This window comes from Meleagris gallopavo, chromosome 7 (genome assembly GCF_905368555.1).
Source record: "Meleagris gallopavo chromosome 7, MGAL_WU_HG_1.1, whole genome shotgun sequence".
Lineage (NCBI taxonomy): Eukaryota > Metazoa > Chordata > Aves > Galliformes > Phasianidae > Meleagris > Meleagris gallopavo.
In genome coordinates this window covers 6,832,638-6,851,538 of record NC_139410.1, presented here as the reverse complement: position 1 = coordinate 6,851,538, position 18,901 = coordinate 6,832,638, and the positions used below count along the sequence as shown (strand labels likewise).

The window sequence follows — 18,901 nt, the reverse complement described above, 5'->3', positions numbered from 1 at the left end:
GGATAGGAAGGGAGGAGAAAAAATGGCTCAGGGGATTTCTTCAAAATCAGATAATTGCTAGTGAAAATTTCCAAGAAAATTGCCTTTTTTTTTTTTTCTTTTCCCTTACAAGTATTTTTCCTTTTATGCAGGGAAAACAGGCAGCAGAACAATCTCTGCAGGCTTTTGGCTTCCTTTATATTTTATGCAAAGAGAAAGCAGATGCGCAGGAACCACAGCAAAATTGCTGAAGGTGGGAGTTCAAAGCTGGGAGTAGAATGGGGAAAATATTTCCCCAGAGCATACTGCCATCTCCAGTTTTGCTCAGTGTAATTCCTTGCCATGTGTTTTTTTTTTTTTTTTAATTTTCTTTCTGAATTGTGCCTATCCTTGTTGCTCGCACCTCTAATTAGCATCGTGTCCCCAAAGCCTTCTCCAGCAGCAAGCCATGCTTGCTGGGTGGCTTCCCTGCTGCTCAGGGCAGCCAACAATGCCTTCTTGATTCTGGCATGTGTTTCTACTTTAGAAGCTGAAAACTTAATGGACTGGTCTCCTTCACTCTGGGACTGAACAACAGAGCGACTGAGATGCAGAGGGCCCGCGGGGTTGACCTTATCGTACTCTGAACTTGATGGAAACAGGAGCATACACTGAGCTTGGTTTTAGCGAGGCACAGAGAGCTGTTTGTTGCAGTGTTCTTGTGTATTTTTGTAAGCAAAGTAACTAATGGTTAGAGTACTGTGCTTTATGCTGGGTTAACGTGTATTTACATCTCCCCGCACCACGCGGATGCTGCTAGCATGCCCCAGGCTTTTCCCAATGATTCCAAGGACTGAATCCAAAATATTGTTTTACCATAGTTGTATAAGATCATTGGTGGCAGGCGGCTAATGAATACAACAGCCTTTCTCAACAGGGGAACTTTTAAGGACTGCAGAGGTCAATCTGTGGCTGTTTGGTTTTCCTAGTCTGTTGGTAGCCACCATGACTGGTTCACTTAGGGGCCAAATCCTGCTCCCATGTGCAGGGTTTCCTATTTATAAATTCCCTCAGCAGACTCATTGTCCTGCAAAGATCATTCTGGATAGTGGAAGAGGTTCAGAGTGCCAACTGCTGCCTTCGTTTCTTTAGCTGCTCTTAATCACCTTCCCTGCGTGACAGATTATCAGCCACTTCCATTAGCAGAGAAACCAGAAGAGCTTTCTGTTTGTTGGTTTCTAACTGGGAAAAACAACTGAGATCGTTACATAAGATGAGCTGAGCTAAGTCCTTCACTTGAACACGTTCCTTGTTCAAATTCAAACTTGGCAGCAAATCAAGGTCTAGGTCTACCTGCATAAGAAACTCTTCTCTGTTTAAACTCATTAATGGTAGATTATGCTGACATGGAATGCAGACACAGTAGTACCAATTTCAAAATGTATTTTCTAAACATGGCAGCCCTGGATGCCAATTTAAATCAAAGCTCTTTAGATGAGAATTAAACTCTCTGATATATACTTCCATTAGCACCAGTACGGGTACCATACCAATCCCAGCTAGCACCAATTGAACCATGTGGATTTTGCTATAGGAGAGTGACTCTTTGTAGCTGAGCCTGTTGCTCCTGGCTCCCTCAGACATCTATCTGTGTAATTTGCATGGCTGGGTGCCTTCCACCATGACTAAGTGGGTACATAGTCTAAAAGGGAACTAATTTTGGTAGTCAAGCTTTGTGGTTTACCTTGGGAGAAAACAACTGTTTCGTTTTCATTGTGAACCCTTTAACCACAAGATTCCTGAAGACTTTGTTCAGAAAAATTGCAACTTAAAACATGTTTTATAGAGATTCCTTCCACCATCCAATTAGCCTTTTGAATTAAAGGAGTGGCAGTATGGCAGTACCTGCTCTGGAGTTTTTTGAGAAAAAATAGCCATTGAACCTCCTGCTTCTTTTGCTGGATAATCAGGAAACCTGCCTATGATATGCCTGCAAGAGAAAAGATGGAAAAGGAATTAAAATCCATATTTCTTCACCTGTTATTGCCTCTTGTGGTGGTGGCTTTTTGTACCATTATATGACCCATCAAGCATCAAAACTTCTTAAGGAATTTCTTAGGATTTATTTCATAGCTAAGAAATGCAGATTAAAGTGCTTACATTTCTAGCTCTGCACTGCTCTTTCAACATCCAGCTTTATAAAAAGGATCATTTTGTTTAAATCAGTTTTTGATCTGTAAATTCCAAATCGTATGTCTACACGATTTCCACCCCCAAAAGTTTGCAATGGACAGGCACTGTTGGGTAGTAAAGGAAGAAATTGAGAGGCTTTGTGTTTGTGTTTGGGTGATAGGAAGGAGAGCATTGGTGTGCCCAGATCTTTTGCAAAGATTAAAGTATGTAATTACAGTCCAAAGGCCATTTGCACTGATAAGAATCTGTTATTTTTTTCACATCAATAGCTTTTTGGATTACAGCAGTAAGATTTTCTGTTTGGTAATATCAGGACAATTTTCTGTTCCAAATTCTGACACTTCAGAAAAGTACCTGTGCTGCTTTCAAACCAAAAAGTAATGTTTCCTCTAAATGAAATTTCCCTTGAGAAGAAAGTAACTCAAAAGGTTGACATGATTCATAAAAATTGCTTTCATTCTTCTAAAACAACTGGTATCTTAAGGGACTTTCCTAGCCTACTGTTAAGCAGTAGACTCAATTTTGAACTGAGACCAGTGCGTATGGTTTGGATCTCTAGCTGTTATTAATGTAATACCAATTAGAGAAGAATAAACATACATTCATCTGTGATTGTGAGCTTTGACTTGCATGTTCTGCAATTACTGGTTCTATAGGCAAGCAGATTTAGAACTTTATTCATTGTTTTCCCAGAAACTGCTCTGCATCAACAAAAGGGTGCCCTTGTTAGTGTGGGTCTTTTTTCTTTTCTTTTTTTTTTTTTTTTTTTCTTTAATAATGGGCTTTTGGCTTCAAAAAATCGCATCATGAGGTTTACTGGATGGTAGATTGTGCTTTGTTTTTATTCTAAGCAGCCAGAAAATAGCTCAATTTTGTATTAAATGTGACATTATTTTAAACGTTGCTACAAATCTGGCTTACAGCAGCAAGAAATCTCAAAATCTGATATTAAGGCTGTTGCTACTTTACTGATGCCAGCTGGGAAGAAGGAAAGGCAATATGCACTGCGGGTGAAGAATCATTTTGGAGTCCACCACCCACTGGATGTAGTATTAGTGCCAGCTTTCAATATTTATTAGTGTTACACTTAGTATTTGCACTAGATCTTCATTTTAAAAAATATTTATAATCTTTGCAGACAGAAATATTTACCTTTTGGATACATATGATGAGTGTATATCTGAGTGCTAATGAAATTCTATCAAGTTCTTCCAGTTTGGAAGCAGGATCTGGTTTGTTTATAACCTGTATCCTTGTGTGATCTTTCTGCTCATAGTTGGTGCAGTTCTTTGGGATGGCACGACTCATCTTTTTGCGGCAGCTACTTTGCAAGAGCTTACATTGCAAAACAAACTGATGTTAATAGAAGCTAATGCCAATCTTTTGAAGTGATAGGAAAAAAATTGTCAGCCATTTACTATCCTGTCAGCTGCTTGGGGGCTGGGTCTTTAGTTGAGGATCATGCAGAAAGTAAGTTCCCATGGTCATCCGTGACCTGAGAGCAGGCAGCTACTGCACATTTCAGTCATGCTGATTCTTTAGGGACATCTGTTTGTTCTTTCTGAACTTCATCTTTTCATACATATCAATTGCTGGTCAGCAGACATGGAGCACTATTCTCATCTCACTTTCCTGTCTGACCTCCTGTGGGTTTTACTCTTGCTTCTCCAGGTTTAAATGCCTACAGTTTCAATCTTGTAATGCCTGGAAATTGTGGACATGCATGACCCTTACAACCAAATTCCTTTCCTTATGAAACCCTCTGAGTTCAGAGGTTAAGCCAGGGATTCACCTGACCTGTAAATCTGTACAGAAAAATTCAGCCACTGATTTTCTTGGTCTGAAGTCCACTTTAAATGCAATAAGTCACAATTTCCTTCCCCATTTTCTTTTTGGCAGCAGCCTACTCAAAATGCCACCACAATGGTTTGTCTCATGCATTTCTTGTAAAATGCTAGCTTGGATTCAATTGGACCCAAAGCAGTATTTTGTGTAAGCTTGTTTTATGGTTGCTGGTAATGACAAAGCATCAGGCTGAAATAAGTGACCAGTAGGCACTTTGCAAATAACAAGGCTGTTCCTATATCCTTGCTCCATTAGGTGTGCTACCTGTTGCCTAGGAAGATCAGTCGTGTTCCACATCAAAGAGGGAACACTCCTTGAACAAAGAGGATCTTCCAAACACATGGACTGATTTTGAGGTTGCTTTAGAGTGACAATTGTTCAAACACTTTTAAATGGCACTCCCTTTTAGAAACGTCCTACAACCAGTGAAGCTCTCATGATCAGAGCCGGTTCTTAGGCAGTAACACTGAAAGAAAACAAAACCAGATGATGTAGGAACTTCTCCAAGCTAGAGAATGCAGTTTTGTTTTATGGAGCCAGGAGGGTGAGGTGTAGGAGGAAGGCTCGACAGTTGAAACCCTTCTCGGTTCCAACTCTGAAAATGGAACAACCATACAGAAAACCCAAATTTGCAGAAGGTGGAGCTGTATATGTTCCCATAGTTAGCAACAAGCCTGAAAATCGAAGTGGAATGAGGAGCATTATATGTGCACCTCCATCTTCTGTTAATTCTGAGAGGTGAGGTGTAAGAACACTCACTGTAAAGCCTTAGACCATTAGAGATCAGTAGATGAGAATTTCAGGCTGGTTATTTAGGTTGCTCTCTTGGTTGAGTGAAAAAGACCCCTTGGGTTGCATTTCCTCCAATCTGCTCAGTTGATTTTTGGTATTCAGAGTACCTTGATGCTTCCTTTGTGTAGGTCGCTATACCTAGATGACAGATAACCCACAAAGGTTGTTGGCTCTCATGCTTTTTCTGCGTGTCATTGCAAAGAGAATAGTATACAAAAACTAAACTGTCGATCAAACAAGCCTGAAAGTCCGGTTGCACACTGACAAGCAGTGGAGAATGCAGAAAAAATTAAGCTCTGGGTGAGAAGACTATTGGAGCATGTAATTTATGAGAGATACATCACATGTCAGAAACACCTGGATCCAAGGCAAGTCAAAACTCAGTGGATCTGTTATTTATTATTGTTTCAAGACTTGCAGGAAAATAATCTGATTGTGCTTTTCCAGCGTCGCATAAGAATGTGCAAATGCCAGAACTGGAAGACGCAACTCTTATTTTCAACATGTTTGCTTCAGTGGGAGTGCTGACAACGTGTTTAGGACAAGAAGCAAAAGCAGGAACAAATTCTCCTGTAACCATCAGACTTCATATGGAGGGTACAGTTCTAAAAGAACAGGTGAAATATGTGAAAATTCTGGCTGCTCACTTAAACTCAAGTGGCTGCACAGAAGCAAACAAGGTGAGACTAAAGACTGAGGGCTGGGAAGAAACTTCCCAGGCAAATTCCAGCAGTAGCATAGGGAAACCTGCAGGGAAGGAGTTGAGGATGGCTCCTGTGGGTGACCTGCTCCCTGCTGTGCATCCACAGGCTACTGAAAAGAAACTTGTTTGGGAACCTTGCCTGCACTGCTGCAAATCAGACAGTAAGTGCCAAACAGACTTTGTGGCAGGCAAAATATCTTTCTTTGGGACAGAGCCACTGGCTTATCAGAACTATTCAATGTGTGTGTCTGCTGCAGAGAACGTTGCTGGAAAATTGCGGAGAAGGGACGCTTTGAAACTGTGGAATGTGAGAAATTCATTACCTCTCAGGAAAGTGGTGCAATCCTTTCAAAGGGAGCATAGTATGGGTTTGGTAAGCAGCTTTACAGAAAAGCCATCTAATTGGAGTGAATGGAAGCCCTAAATCTAAATCAAAACAGCTCAACTGGAAGAATAGGGGGATGAACAAAGATGGAAGAGTGAAAAGAGATGCTCTTCAACGTCCAGCTAAGTAAGAAAGGGTCTAATGAGATTCTTGTGTTGCTACTCTAGCTACATCATGCTCTCTTCTCTGGTTCAGTTACTGCCCTCCCCATTTCCAAAGTTATTCCTCTTATGATAGCTTAGATCTGTCAACTGTAATTGAAAAAGAATGATCTTTTATGGTCTGCAATGTAAAATCTTTTGTCTCTGATCATAGCATAGATTTCTGGCACTTCTGGGCTCAATTTTGTTTTAGCGCACAGCCCAGGTTTTAATGAGGTTTGGATGGTTCTTCAACATTTCCAAATCACCCCCAGATTTGATGCGAGTCAGTGTGATCGGCAGTCTCCTGCTGAAGTCTCTGCTAGGCACTGAAATGCCACGGTACCCCAGTTCCGACCTGGAAAATAAATTCCTTGTCTGGACAATGGCCATGCATTGTGCTCATCACATCTGGTGCTTCTACCCTGCTCATTTCAGAAACATCACTGTTTTTCCTTGTGTCTTTTCTCTCTATTCCACATCGCTCAGGAATGGTTGTAGTTAAGGCTAAATATGGCTGTTGATTTATGAGAACATACTGTTGATTTAAACAATTTGTCTAGTAACAGACTCAACAAGTTACTACCTACTCTATTCTCTGGCGTGATTTTACGTGTGTTATTCTTTCCTTTTGGCCACCACTTCTCTAGCTAATTGCATGAAAGGCCTTGTCACGAAAATAAAAAATGGTTCTTTGGAGAAAAGAAGAGCATTTAACTCTTTTCAGGTTAAGAAAGGATGTGGGCTGTGCACAGAAGAGAAGGCATGAATGATGGTTGTCCTTTCTAGACGAAGGAACACCAGAGGGTTCTGTACAGAAAAAGAACAAAAACAAAGGGTGAGGGCCCTGAAAAGAAATAAACCCCTCTTTAGTTTGTAATTCTTGCCTGTTCTTGTAATCCAACTCGATATGTGTTCTCTTAAATGGAAATGTTGGTTTATTTTAGGTATCTTTGCTGCTGTGTTTTCTTTCCTTTTGTGCGTGTGCTTCTGTTAGTTCTTCAAGAAAAAATAACCTACACAAATATAGAATTACTTATATAGCAAGACTGATTTCCACAGGCTCCTTGTCATCTTTAATGGGTTTGGACAGACATATTACAACTGATGTTTTATCTATGGTTTCGATCCTCCGAGCAGTTGCTTGAGGATTATGCAGAGAAGTAATTCAGTGGGGTGACCTGCAGGGAGAAGTGTTTGGAGGATTGGAACCCTTATTGTTCTGGCTAAATATTTGGCTTTAAGTTTAAGATCGAGTGTTGTGAGGCCAGTAATGTGCAAGAAGAAACATTCCCATGGAGGACTAAGTGTGGGAAAGGTGATATCCTCTATTACAGTAACTATGATAATGAGAAACAATAGATGGTCTTTGGGGTACTCAGTGACTTTCTTAGATCTGAAATGGTAGAACTGAGCTTCAAAGACGAATAAGAGTTGGGAACAGTTGTTGGGGGATGCAGCTCTAAATGTGGAATGTGGTAATTCTTTGTGATAGTTTTATTACACGTAGTTTTTATTGGCCAGGAAAGGTAGACCTTTGGCTGACCCAGTACAGCTGTTCTCAAGCTTCTTGAGTTCCCAAAGAATAGTTCTTACATTGAAATAAGTAGGCTCTTCTGCTTTGTCACAAAGTTATTTTATGTCTTCCAGAATCCTCCTGGTCTTTTAAGGATAGCAGTAGGTAATTAGTGTACCAGGAAAAAAGAGAATTTCTGTTCCTGTTCAGACAGGCCTCGTCATAAGTTTTCTGTGCCACAACTTCTGTCTATCCTGCCTCCTGCCATAAAAGGATTTTTTGACCTATTGGTTACTTCAGAATTCTGACCAAATATTCCTGGCTCAAGTTTTCTCTTTGAAATTTATCAGAAACATGGGAAGGTAGCTCTGCGAGTACTGCTGGGGTTTTTGAATGAGAATAAAAGGCAACATGGGAATGAATATTACTAAGGGGAAACAAAAAGTCTTATTTAACACCTTCAATAATTCAGCTTAAATTAAAAAAAAAAAAATCAGATTAAAAAAGTTGGCAATATCAACACTAAACAGAATGTCTCGGTGCCAGTGATTTTGCATGCCCCTGCCTGCACCCCAAAAAAGATTGCCAGTAATTTTCTTGGAGCTCAGATCTGCATTAATTCAGGACTGAGAGTCAGTCAGACCCTGCCCTAAGTAAATGAACTTGCTTGCAAGAATTAGTAATAACATCCAACCCATACCGAAAGCTTAGACAAGTCTAGAGAAGTTGGATATTAAATTTACCCACCGTGGCACAGAAATGGAAATAAAATTAAAGCGACTGGAAAGTAGATTCTTATGAATCAATATACTTTCCTTGACTTGACTGCAAGGCAAAACAGTCTTGGGCAGGGTTGCTGTGAGTCTATGTGAAGTGAAAGCATCTCCTGATGGACCCAGGGACATCTGGATCCCATCACTGCCCTTGGAGGGAATGGTTTCTGAATGAGGAGCAGGGCACGTAATAGTTGTCACATGGTAGTCTAGTCTGCAGTATTTCTACTGCTGTTGGCCCTACCAAGCCTGTCAGTAGCTGCCTTATTAGTGAGGAATTCATCAAATTGACTATATGCAATTGGGGTAAAATTTTGAAACAGGCCCTAGAGAACCAGAACTTCTCTGGTTTTACTTCTCTGAAAACTACAGAAGGAAGTATTAGGAATCCATTAGTGTTGAGATACCAAGAACGTACAAGGCAGGTCTAAAAGCAAAATACAAACTCGATCAATCTGACTGATAACTGTAGAGACAGAGTATAGTGCATCACAGCTGTTGGAATGACCTGCAGACACAGACATCCAACATGTTTTGTTTCTTAAGTTTACACTTTTCTTTGGTTCCTCATTCTATTTTGGATGTTTCCATGGCCCAGTATTTACTGGAGCCAGGATGCAGGCTATGTTCCTCAGTGGTTTGTCTCATTAGGTGAAGGGCTGCTCATCACCTTCCACAGATAGATGTCCCTAGGCTCATTTCCAGTGTCATCTTCTTGATGACAGCCTACAGCCTTCTGAAGAATGCAATTCTGTCAGCTATGCTGTAATGGGACTGCACTGTGCAATCCTTATGTGGATAAGAGAAAAGCCCCTCAGGGCCTAGCACCATGTTTGGGAAACTTGGCCACTGGAGTAATGGGTACACTGGAGAGCTCAAAAGTCTCGTTAAACTCTCATCTGTTTTGATTTTTGCACATCTTCCCTCTCTTTCCAGAGTGAGGTCAAAAATACAGAAGCTGACTCAAAGAAAGGCCAGGTCAAATTCTCCATGCATTTACTGAATTCCTTACCTTTGGTCAGCTTATCCCACCTTCAGAGAATGTCAAATCTGACTCAAATTGGCAATATTTCCTGTGCTTAGTATTAAACCTAAGAGACTGAAACAATTATGGCCTGTTTTAAGCAAGATTACTTTAACTCAGACTAGAAGCTTTGCAAGAATAGCTTTCCTGCAGAGTCAGCCAGAGGGAGTCAACAGTACTTTATTAACACAATATGAAATCTGTAAAGAGGGAAGTAAAGCATGCAATTTTGTAGCAAGGCCAGCCAAGAGAAATAACCTGCCCTCCAACATCACCAAATCACTTGGGAAGTGGAGTGAAACAGAGTGCACTGAACATTGTCTTATCGGATTTGCTGGTGAAATATTTGAGCCATCACTTTTGCTTCTAGAAGCCATGGTGCCAGCGAAGCAAAATGCACCTCTTTTGGAGAAGAATGAAGGTGCAGACTGGGCAACTTTGAGTTGTTTTGCTGTGGCCCATCACTAACCTGTGCTTTAAGCTGAAGATAATGCTTAGCTGAGGGCTAAGCTGCTGCAAAAATGCTGCTCATGTATGAGCGTTGTGTTGGCTTTGTATGGACTTTGCAATGCTTTCGCATGTACTGTATGTCTTCTGCCACCACTTGACTGTGAAAGGCACTGGAAGTATTTAAAGGGTATTAGAGGTATTAGCTGACTAAAAACTCTCTGAGATGACTGTGATCTCCATGAAGCTATTGTTCATGTGCTGGATGGATAGTTGTACGCGTGCATAATAAATGCAACACACCTGGGGCACATCAAGCTCCTTGCATGCATTGTGCAGCATGTGCATCCTGGGAAACTGTGGATGAATAGCTTGAAAACAGAGAATCTTTGTGCTTTGATCTACCCTGTTTTAAACACTTGAAGAAATACAGCATGTAAGAGTAATAGTTATGCTCGTGTGTCAGTGGTTAAAATGAGCAAGGCTGCCTGAGGCAATGTCTAAAATCATGTGATTTCTGTCTGATTTATAACTGATTGCATCATTTTGTAGTATGGGGAAGATGGGTAAATGTGAAGGTAGTACCTGGCATGTTTCAGTGGTTCATTTCCCTCTTCTGAGTCTGCCTTACGTGCACGGCACCAGTGTAGAAATACAACTCAGTCTGATTTCACTGACGTGGTTCTTGACTCCTTGTACTGAAATGATCTGCATGTGCATATTGTCCTGTTCACCCCTGCACCGCAGCCATCCCGTTCACGGATCACTGTGCTGCTGATCTGCTGTGTAGCCACGACTTGTCTTTAAGCATTTGTAAAGCGCAGTGTGCAATCAGCATCTGTCAGGTGCCACATTACTGCTTGGGAAAGTGGCTTGCTGCTTCATTTCAGACCAAGAGTATGAATGGAGCTGCTTATAACTAAGATGGTGCTTTCTTTATAAGTGCTTCTGACGTGGAAGTGCTTCAGTGGGGTGTGAGAAGCTGAAAATGTGGCAAGTTATATTCCCAAGTGAAGAAAGCAACCAAATATGATGATGCCTGTTTTACTTCTGCTAACACTGTGGTCCACTTAATCACTCCTACTGGTCCCTAATGCTTGTGGTCAATGCTGATAACTAAATGGCTCAATAGCACCAAAAATAATTTAGAACCTCTGCTTTGGCAATTCAAAAGCTGGTGAAAAAAGACAAGGAAAAACATAAGACCATAGGATGGCTTGAGTTGGAAGGACCTCAAAGATCATCTAGTTCCAACCCTCTTGCCTTGGGCAGGTTTGCCAACCAGCAGACCAGGTATGTTGATGCTGGAAGTGCAATTTGGAAAGAAAGGTTGAGACTTAAAGGCTAAACTGCTTACTTGCTTATTAACCCTAGAGGGTTTTTTTTCTTCTCTCTCTCTCTCTCTCTCTCTCTCAGTTTTTTAATACTGGAAATCAAACTGCATTGCTTTATGGGCCTATAGACTGTATCAGTTCTTTGGAATGGCCTTGTTATAGGAAAGCAGAGCTCTCCAGGGGGAGGAATGTAAAGATTAGTTTAGGACAGGAAAGAAATATAGGCATTATGTGGGAGAGGCTACAGTCAGCTTCTCCCACCTTGGCTCCCATGAGTTCCCAGGCCTCCCACAACTGCAGACCTTGCAATCCATAAAGAACAAAGCCTGCGTTATATAGAATTTCCCAGCAGAGGATGAAGGTGAAATGATACGTTGGGCGCAGTGCTGCCCTGTCTGCGGCAGCTCTCAGGGCTGAACCAATGATGGGAAGCACATGGACTCAATGTGAAAGATGGCAGAGCTCCGGCTCTGGAATTTGCTCCCTTGGAGCAATTGTATTTTGACTTGGAATACTTTGAGGACTCCTGCAGCTACACAGACTGCAGGCTTTAACTTACAGCCACTCTTTAAACCAATATCTTCAAAATTACTTGCTGGATTATATGCTTTCCAGAAAAAAATCTGCAGGAAAGACCCGGTCTCCCTGTGTGATGGGCAATACAAAACAAGAAAGTAAATTTCCTTTCCAAGCCACCTAAGGATTAGTGCGTCAGTAAGGCACTCTAAGAGAACAGAGGGGAGTATGAGAGCAGATTTTATTTAGGAGTGATGCAGTTTCCTGATATTATGTAAATATCTCAGTAAGCACTGAACCCTTTTGTCTAATACTGAGCACATTTTTATGAAAGTATTAAGCTCTTCTATGATTCTACACTTTCTTTTTCCCAAGTGAACCAATGTTGTATTTCTATGGTATCATACTAAATTGGACTGTGTTGAAATTATTAATTTGTACAAGCCTAACAAGAGCAAGCAAACCCCTTGTAAGCACCATAAAATCTCCTTCACTCAGCCTGGGATGGTAACTCTTAATACTGCAGTTGCATAAGTCCTAAGGATGCCTGACACAGCAAACAAAACATAATTGGTGATGCTAATAGCTGGGCGTGTTTAGAGAAAAAGACTGTAAATAATTAGATTTTCTGTTGTAAATGTACCGGGCTGAAACACAGCCTGACTTTAAAGCCCTGGACCCTGACCTGGATAATAAAAACAACCTGCTTGGTGTGGTCTGACCAATCACCCCCATGCTGAAATGCTCAGTAAAACTGAAACATATTGATTCTGGAAGGAATGGGTGAGACTCAGGTTTCAGGCAAGTTCTCATCCCACCCACAGAAATACTACCTCAAAACCTTTCCAGTGTTGAGATTCAAAAGGAATATAGGTTTGGATGGACCAGCTTTCATGCTGACTTTGCATAGGGAGGAGTCTACCTGCATGCTTGGCCTGTTTGCACAAACAGTGGGTTTGCTACATGCTCGTGTAGCAAATGTGCTGCTTGCTGCTCTGAAGGGAAATAGCCAGAAAAGAACCATAGAATAGAGACATAGAATAGAATAGAATAGAGACATAGAATCATAGAATCATGAAGGTTGGAAAAGACCTAAGAGCTGAATACAGAGAAAAGGGGAAAGAATTGAGACAGGGGAGGTTTAGGAGGTTGGATATTAGGAGGAAGTTTTTCACACAGGGGGTGGTGAGGCACTGGAACAGGCTGCCCAAGAAGGTTGTGGATGCCCATCCCTGGAGGCATTCAAGGCCAGGCTGGATGTGGCTCTGGGCAGCCTGTCTGCTGGTTAGTGATCCTGCACATAGCAGGGGGTTGAAATGAGATGATCATTGTGGTCTTTTTCAACCCAGGCCATTCTATGATTCTATGAATGAGCCTCACCTGCCCTGGACATACTACCAATCCTGGGATCACAGTCAGTGCAGCTGTCACCCACAGCTCATTTGCCATAGGGACATGGAGGTGGATGGATGCAATCACCTGCTGTGTACACCTCTTCTGTTTAGCCCTACTGGAATTTGACTTATGCCCATGGAAGGGCATAATCTCATTTTAACTAAATGCATCTAGATATTTTATTAACCACCTAAGAATCTGCTTTCATTGAAGCTGTGCTCTCCACCCCCGTGGAAGCCAAGTTTGAATCTAATTGTGTACATTGATATTTGGTTTGAGAAAGAGAGAAGCCAAGGTACAGGTAAAGGAGAGATGAGAGCAGAATGGAAGCAGTCTCAGAAGTGCAGTAGATGTTACACTGATTTACAGTGTAAGCCTGGATTTTTTATGCTGGATGATGCAAATCCCCTGTGTGAGGGATTCATTTAAAATTCAGCACTTAAGTAACTTGTCAGCAGCTCGTTAAATAAACATGCTGGCATATTGAAACCGCATTGGCCACATTCAGCCTTATGTTCCATCAGACATTCTGCCGCTATAGTCCCCAGTATGTAAACTCCCAAAAACCCACTGTCAGTGAAAAGGGCGAAACAACTGCCTTTCAGAACTAAATATATCCCTCTTATCCTGTGAGAAAGAATAACAGGCTGTCATTCACAGCCCCATTCCCAACCATAACTCGCATGCCTTCATCCTCTCCATACTCAAAATCAGACTTCCTGGCTGGAGACAATCCAGTCTTTTTTTTTTTTTTTTTTTAATGTACCCACCTGAGCTCTCTTACTGACATACACATTTGGAGACTGCTTTTTTGTCTCTGCATTGGACATGCTTCATATTTTCCATTTTGGTTCTGGCTGTACCTGTTTTTCAGATTGGTACCTTATGGGGTTTTTTTTCTCCCAGTTATATGCCTCTTTCATCCCTCCTTTTCTGATTCTGCTTCTCTAGCTCCTTGTGACTGTTTCTGCTCCCTTTTTGCTCTGCTTCTTGTTACAGTCCACGCCACATTTCTTTTTTTCCCCACTTGCCTCCTTTCTTCTCTGCATTCTACAGAGCTAAGGCTGAAAATGTCTTTTCTACCTCCTTTGCTTGCTTTTCCAAAGAGATCTTTCTGTGGAGCAAGTTTGGGAACCACTGCTCTGTGCTTCCTGTTCGTTTTTATTCTCCTGACTTCTGAGCTCTTCCTTAGTCTTTCTTTTCCCAGAATATCTTCTAAACACCTCTCCTCTGCCAGACACTGACTCCCCAGTACCTGTCTGCCCTTCCATCAGGCACCAGTGGGACTCCTGATTCTTTTTTCTTTGCCTGTTCCTTGTTCCTGTATCCCAGCACATCTTCACTCTGCTGCTGGAAAGGGAGGAAGTGGGAAAATTGGTTCCTTCACCTGCACTGCATTAACTTGCTGGAGAGGATACCTCTCTCCACTAGTGAAGTGAAAAATTTGCTGGGCTGGGTCCCTTCCTCTTCCTGCTGGGATTCACTCCCTTCCTCCTTTCTCATGGATCATTACTGTGCCAAGTACAAACCAAGAACAGGTCAGGTGGCAGAGCAGACCCCTCTGGGGCAGTCGCAGTGGGTAATGAGTTGGGTTGCTGAATCAGAAACCAGCTCTGAGGTGGAAATCCAGCCCCAGCTATCAATGCCAAACGCCCCATTTGCCTGTTCCTGCCTTCAGAAATCCCGTCTGCTGTGTGGGGACTCTGCTTGAGAAAGGAATAAAGAAACAGCAGTGTGGGAGAACTGCGACCTAATATACGCAGAAAAAGCCAGATTTCCCAGAAAAAGCCTAATCCAATCTTTAAAACATGGAGAGCAGTGTTATAATAAACTGCTGGCGTGAGCCCTGAATCTTACTGATGTTTGTGTCTGCACAAGTATCTATGACAACAAATAAATCTACTGTTTGGGAAGTGTCCTTGAGAACATCGGTGGGGGGCTGTGCATTATGTTGGTATCACTTAGCATTTCCAAGCTGTTAATTCTGAAGTATTACTGTAGATGGGTATGACTACGTTAGGAAAATGAACTGATTAGTTGCAAGATTTTTCTTCTTGCTTATAAGTGGGACCAGCTCAGTATAATGCTATTTACTTTAGCTGATTCCAGACTTTTTAGGCATAGGAAGGAATGAATATTTTTAGGAGCTTTAATACTAAGCAGGAGTTTAAACTCAAGGTCAGTGGACTTTGTGAGTTCCTTTCAGACATTTAAGAAAGGTAGGAAAGTGAACCTAACCTTAACTTGCTATAATGGTCGGTTTTCACTATGCAGTGCTACAAATTCAAAAGCAGAAAGCAAACAAAACCAGACAGTTTAGATGCTGAGCGTTCAACTTACAATATGTAGCTCTGAAAATGCCAGTCCAACTGATTTAGGTTTTTCCAATAAGGAGACAAGTTGAAGACATCATTTTGCCTGTGCAAAACAAAGGTCCAACTGGATCTATCCTTTTGATCCCAAGACACAGCACAAGGAGCTGCAGTGTGACAGTGATGGGTCACTACCATGAGTCCTTTGGAACATGGCGGTGATGGATCAGTGATTGGACTAGATGATCTCTCTGGTCTTTTGTAACCTTTATGACTCTATAGTTCTATTTATCTGTGCTGTTCCTGTTCTAAGTATCCTGCTGTTCTACCTCCACAGGCTGAGCCAGTAGGCTCTAGACAATTTTGCTTGTAGCCTACAGTTGCTTGAATGTTTAGAGCTTTACAATTGAAAAGGCAGAAACTGGGGTTGTGAAATGGAGTGGGGAAAAGGTTAAGTCTGTCTGGACAAAGTATTTGAGAAGTGAATAAGTTGAAGAGAGAAGTGGAAGAGGAGAGATTGGTCTGAAGAAGAACCTTGCTCATTATGGCTTTGTAATGTGTGACTGTTAAATCTGAACGAGTTTTTAATGCCACTAATGAATAATTTATATGGAAGCACGGTAAGAGGTGTGCAGTGCAAATCATGCCACAGTGAGAAGATGAATATGTATCTGCAGATGCTAGAAGCGTGGAGTGCTCCTGCAAGAAGCCCCTTATCTTGCACTGGTGGTGAACTGGTTGGAGAGCAAGTCTTTGTGGTGCAAGAGTATGTATCTCTGCCTGTAACAGCCTCCAAGCAGCTCTGATTCTGACAGACTTGCTCATTAAGTACATGGACCCCTCTCTAGAAGCTAATGGGAAGCTTAGAATAATGACCAAGCTGCGTTAAACAGTATCAGGATCTGACCGCATATTTGGTAACGAGAAGTCAGTCAGCAAACTGTCAGTCAAAGGAGAGGTCATCCAGGGAAGGTTGTTAACAATGTAGTGATTTAAGATATCTGAATATCTATTTGGAAGGGAATAGCAGAGTTCGGAGAGCTGGTGCAGATATGTTTATGTGCAGCACTGGTGAGTAAATCATAGGCATGAGGATGATTTGTTATGCTGGGACTGGGAAATTGACTTGTACCTGAGATGCTTTAAGAATCTTATTTTTGTTCCTTGATCATTTCAAACTTTTGATAGTTCACTGAACAAAATGAGAAAATAAGGAACAGCAGCAGAGTCCTTTGCATATGTTTTTAATCACTGTGTAGAGCTGGTAATCATTATAAATTTAAGTGTAAATTCAAGGAGCCTTATGAGAAAGGGAAGGCAATGTATTTCAGAGTTTGTGATGATTTAGAAAGCAGAGCTAGCGATACTATCAAGGCCTCTCTGGAGGCCTGACACCGGGGTTCAACTGGTCTTACTGTTTCAGATACCCGCTGCCAAGATTTATCTGTGTTTCACCACGTATGAGAAATATATGGACACAGGGGCTTCCGCCTGTTCCCCTCAAAAGCCATCAAGCCGCCTCCATTAATGTCAGTGCACTCGTAAATTGTTTGCTTGCACCAAAGTAGGCAACTCCTGCCACTGCACAGGAGCTCCCAAAGGTGTCCCATGCCTCCTGTAAATCCATGGGCATCCAATAAAGTAGATTCTGTGCAGATGGACTTAATCAGTTGCCTCTCTTCCTTTGGAATTAGAGGGGTTCACACTTCTAAAAGCAGAGTTCTCACAAGCGAGAAGGAATGAGGGCTGTTTTTATTAATGGCTATCAGATCTGGGTAGTTGATTCCACTCAAAGGGAACACAGGTTGCAGAACTGTGGGCTGCTCTGGCCTTGTCGACATCCTGTTCCTCTGCTAATCTTGCTATTTAATCCTCAGCACGCACTCTCTGCTCTCCCCTCATGCACAAACAATCCTCTTGTTTATGATAACTTATTTTCCCTCTGTGCAAAGAAACCTGGTGGGTTATTTGTTCTGGTACTCCTCCGGTAAGCCAGTGATGCATTTGCATTCCATTCCCTCGCTTCCCTCTAGCCCTGGCGATGTCTGCCAAAATTAGTCAATAGACAACAACACAGTGGAAGCTTTAAGAACATGTCAGAAAAGGCTTGAACATTACCCATTAATGTTTACAGCTCCTAATTATGTTAATCAATCACTCCTAGAAGTTGCCTCACCCTGGAGCCCAAAGGCAGGAGTTTAGTTCTCACAGATATGCACTCAGATTTGGATAGCAGAGTGGCTGCTTGCAGCAAAGAGCTCAGCAAGGATGAGCTGCCACATTATTTATGTGGGGTGGACAGGTTCAGCTGCCTGAGCAATGTGCTGTCGTGGCTGCCTTACTCCTGTTGGATCATGAAGGTTGCTTTGGCTGTCTACGCAAAGAACAGCCAAGCATCTGGGTGCAGGCTCAGCCATGGCCAAAAAGATTGATGTTATGTTCAAGCTGTTGCTGAAGAATGGCCTTTTGGCACTGGAGAAGGGCGCGCAGAGAGCACTTTGTACTAGCACTAATTATTACAGTGCAGAGATTACTGCCTTTGCAAAATCAGAAGTTGTTACCTCTGTCAGAAAACAGACGTTACTGATGGAAAAAACAGGTGTCTCTTCTATCTCTTGCTTGAAGGATTTGTTAACGATAGATCTTGTCCCAACGTGAAATATGTTGTAAATTGTATTGAATTGAAACTCTGTATTAGTTGATTTAGAAACAACAAAAATATCACCTTCCTGGAGGAGAGATTTTGGCCACCTTTGTAATTTTTTTTTCTTTTGGCCCGTTTTTTGGCTTTTCCTTAGACTTCTCTCTTGTTCGCAGCAGGCCTGATGTAAGAACAATTTAGAAGTTTTAGTAATAAGCCAAAATTTAGCAAATGGACCCACTTAATGTAGCACTGATGTCTCTGTAGTTCTGCAGGTAGACAAAGCATAGGAACAGAAGGGAGCAGCCAAGCCCCTGCCATTCTTTTTCAGAAATTCATCTTCACAGTTCAGAGCTTGTCTTCACTCTCTGAGCAAAAGGAGAGAGCTGAGAGGAGACAATCTATGCTGGCTGGCGAGCGATTCAAAAGAAGCTTCAAGTTGTTTCGAGACATTCTCTAAAGAACTCACTTTGGGCAGGCTTTCGGTGCACAAATACAGTTTAGTGGGGAAATATCCATGGTAGGTGGACAGCTAGACTGGGTGATCTTGGAAGTCTTATGCAACCTTGATAGGTAGACAGATGGACTGGGCAATCTTGGAGGTCTTGTCCAGCCTTCATGATTCTATGGTACGTTTCTCCAGGAGAAATGCCTTTTCATAGGTGGCTGAGAAGGAGGAAATGCATTTCCAAGAGTAACAGGGCATAGTAATGGCAGAAGACTGTGATTAAGAGTCTGGTGATATCTCTGGTTGGTTGTATTCCAAGGATTTCCAGACTGAAGCTTGCACTTTGAAAGAACTGTCTGCCTTTGTGGCTCGTTACACAAAACCTAGTTATGAAGCAATTTTCCAATCAGCTGCTTGTGAACTGCTGCCATATTATGTTGAGACTGCATTCCATATTCCTTGGTTACTTGGAAAGCACT

General features: G+C 41.9%; 1 protein-coding gene and 1 non-coding gene across 4 annotated transcripts in view; one reads left to right on the top strand and one right to left on the bottom strand.

The window, feature by feature from the left end:
• LOC100546352 (uncharacterized) overlaps nucleotides 1-18,901 on the top strand; it is a 101,019-nt gene that overhangs the window by 29,836 nt on the left and 52,282 nt on the right. The gene's annotated exons all lie outside the window — the stretch shown is intronic.
• The window catches only part of DRC11 (dynein regulatory complex subunit 11), an 86,075-nt gene that overhangs the window by 39,758 nt on the left and 27,416 nt on the right, over nucleotides 1-18,901 (bottom strand). For both annotated transcript variants that reach the window (XM_085227595.1, XM_085227596.1), the window contains exon 7: nucleotides 1,864-1,948. In XM_085227595.1, coding sequence (XP_085083721.1) covers nucleotides 1,864-1,948 — 85 coding nt within the window. The remainder of the gene's footprint in view (nucleotides 1-1,863; nucleotides 1,949-18,901) is intronic.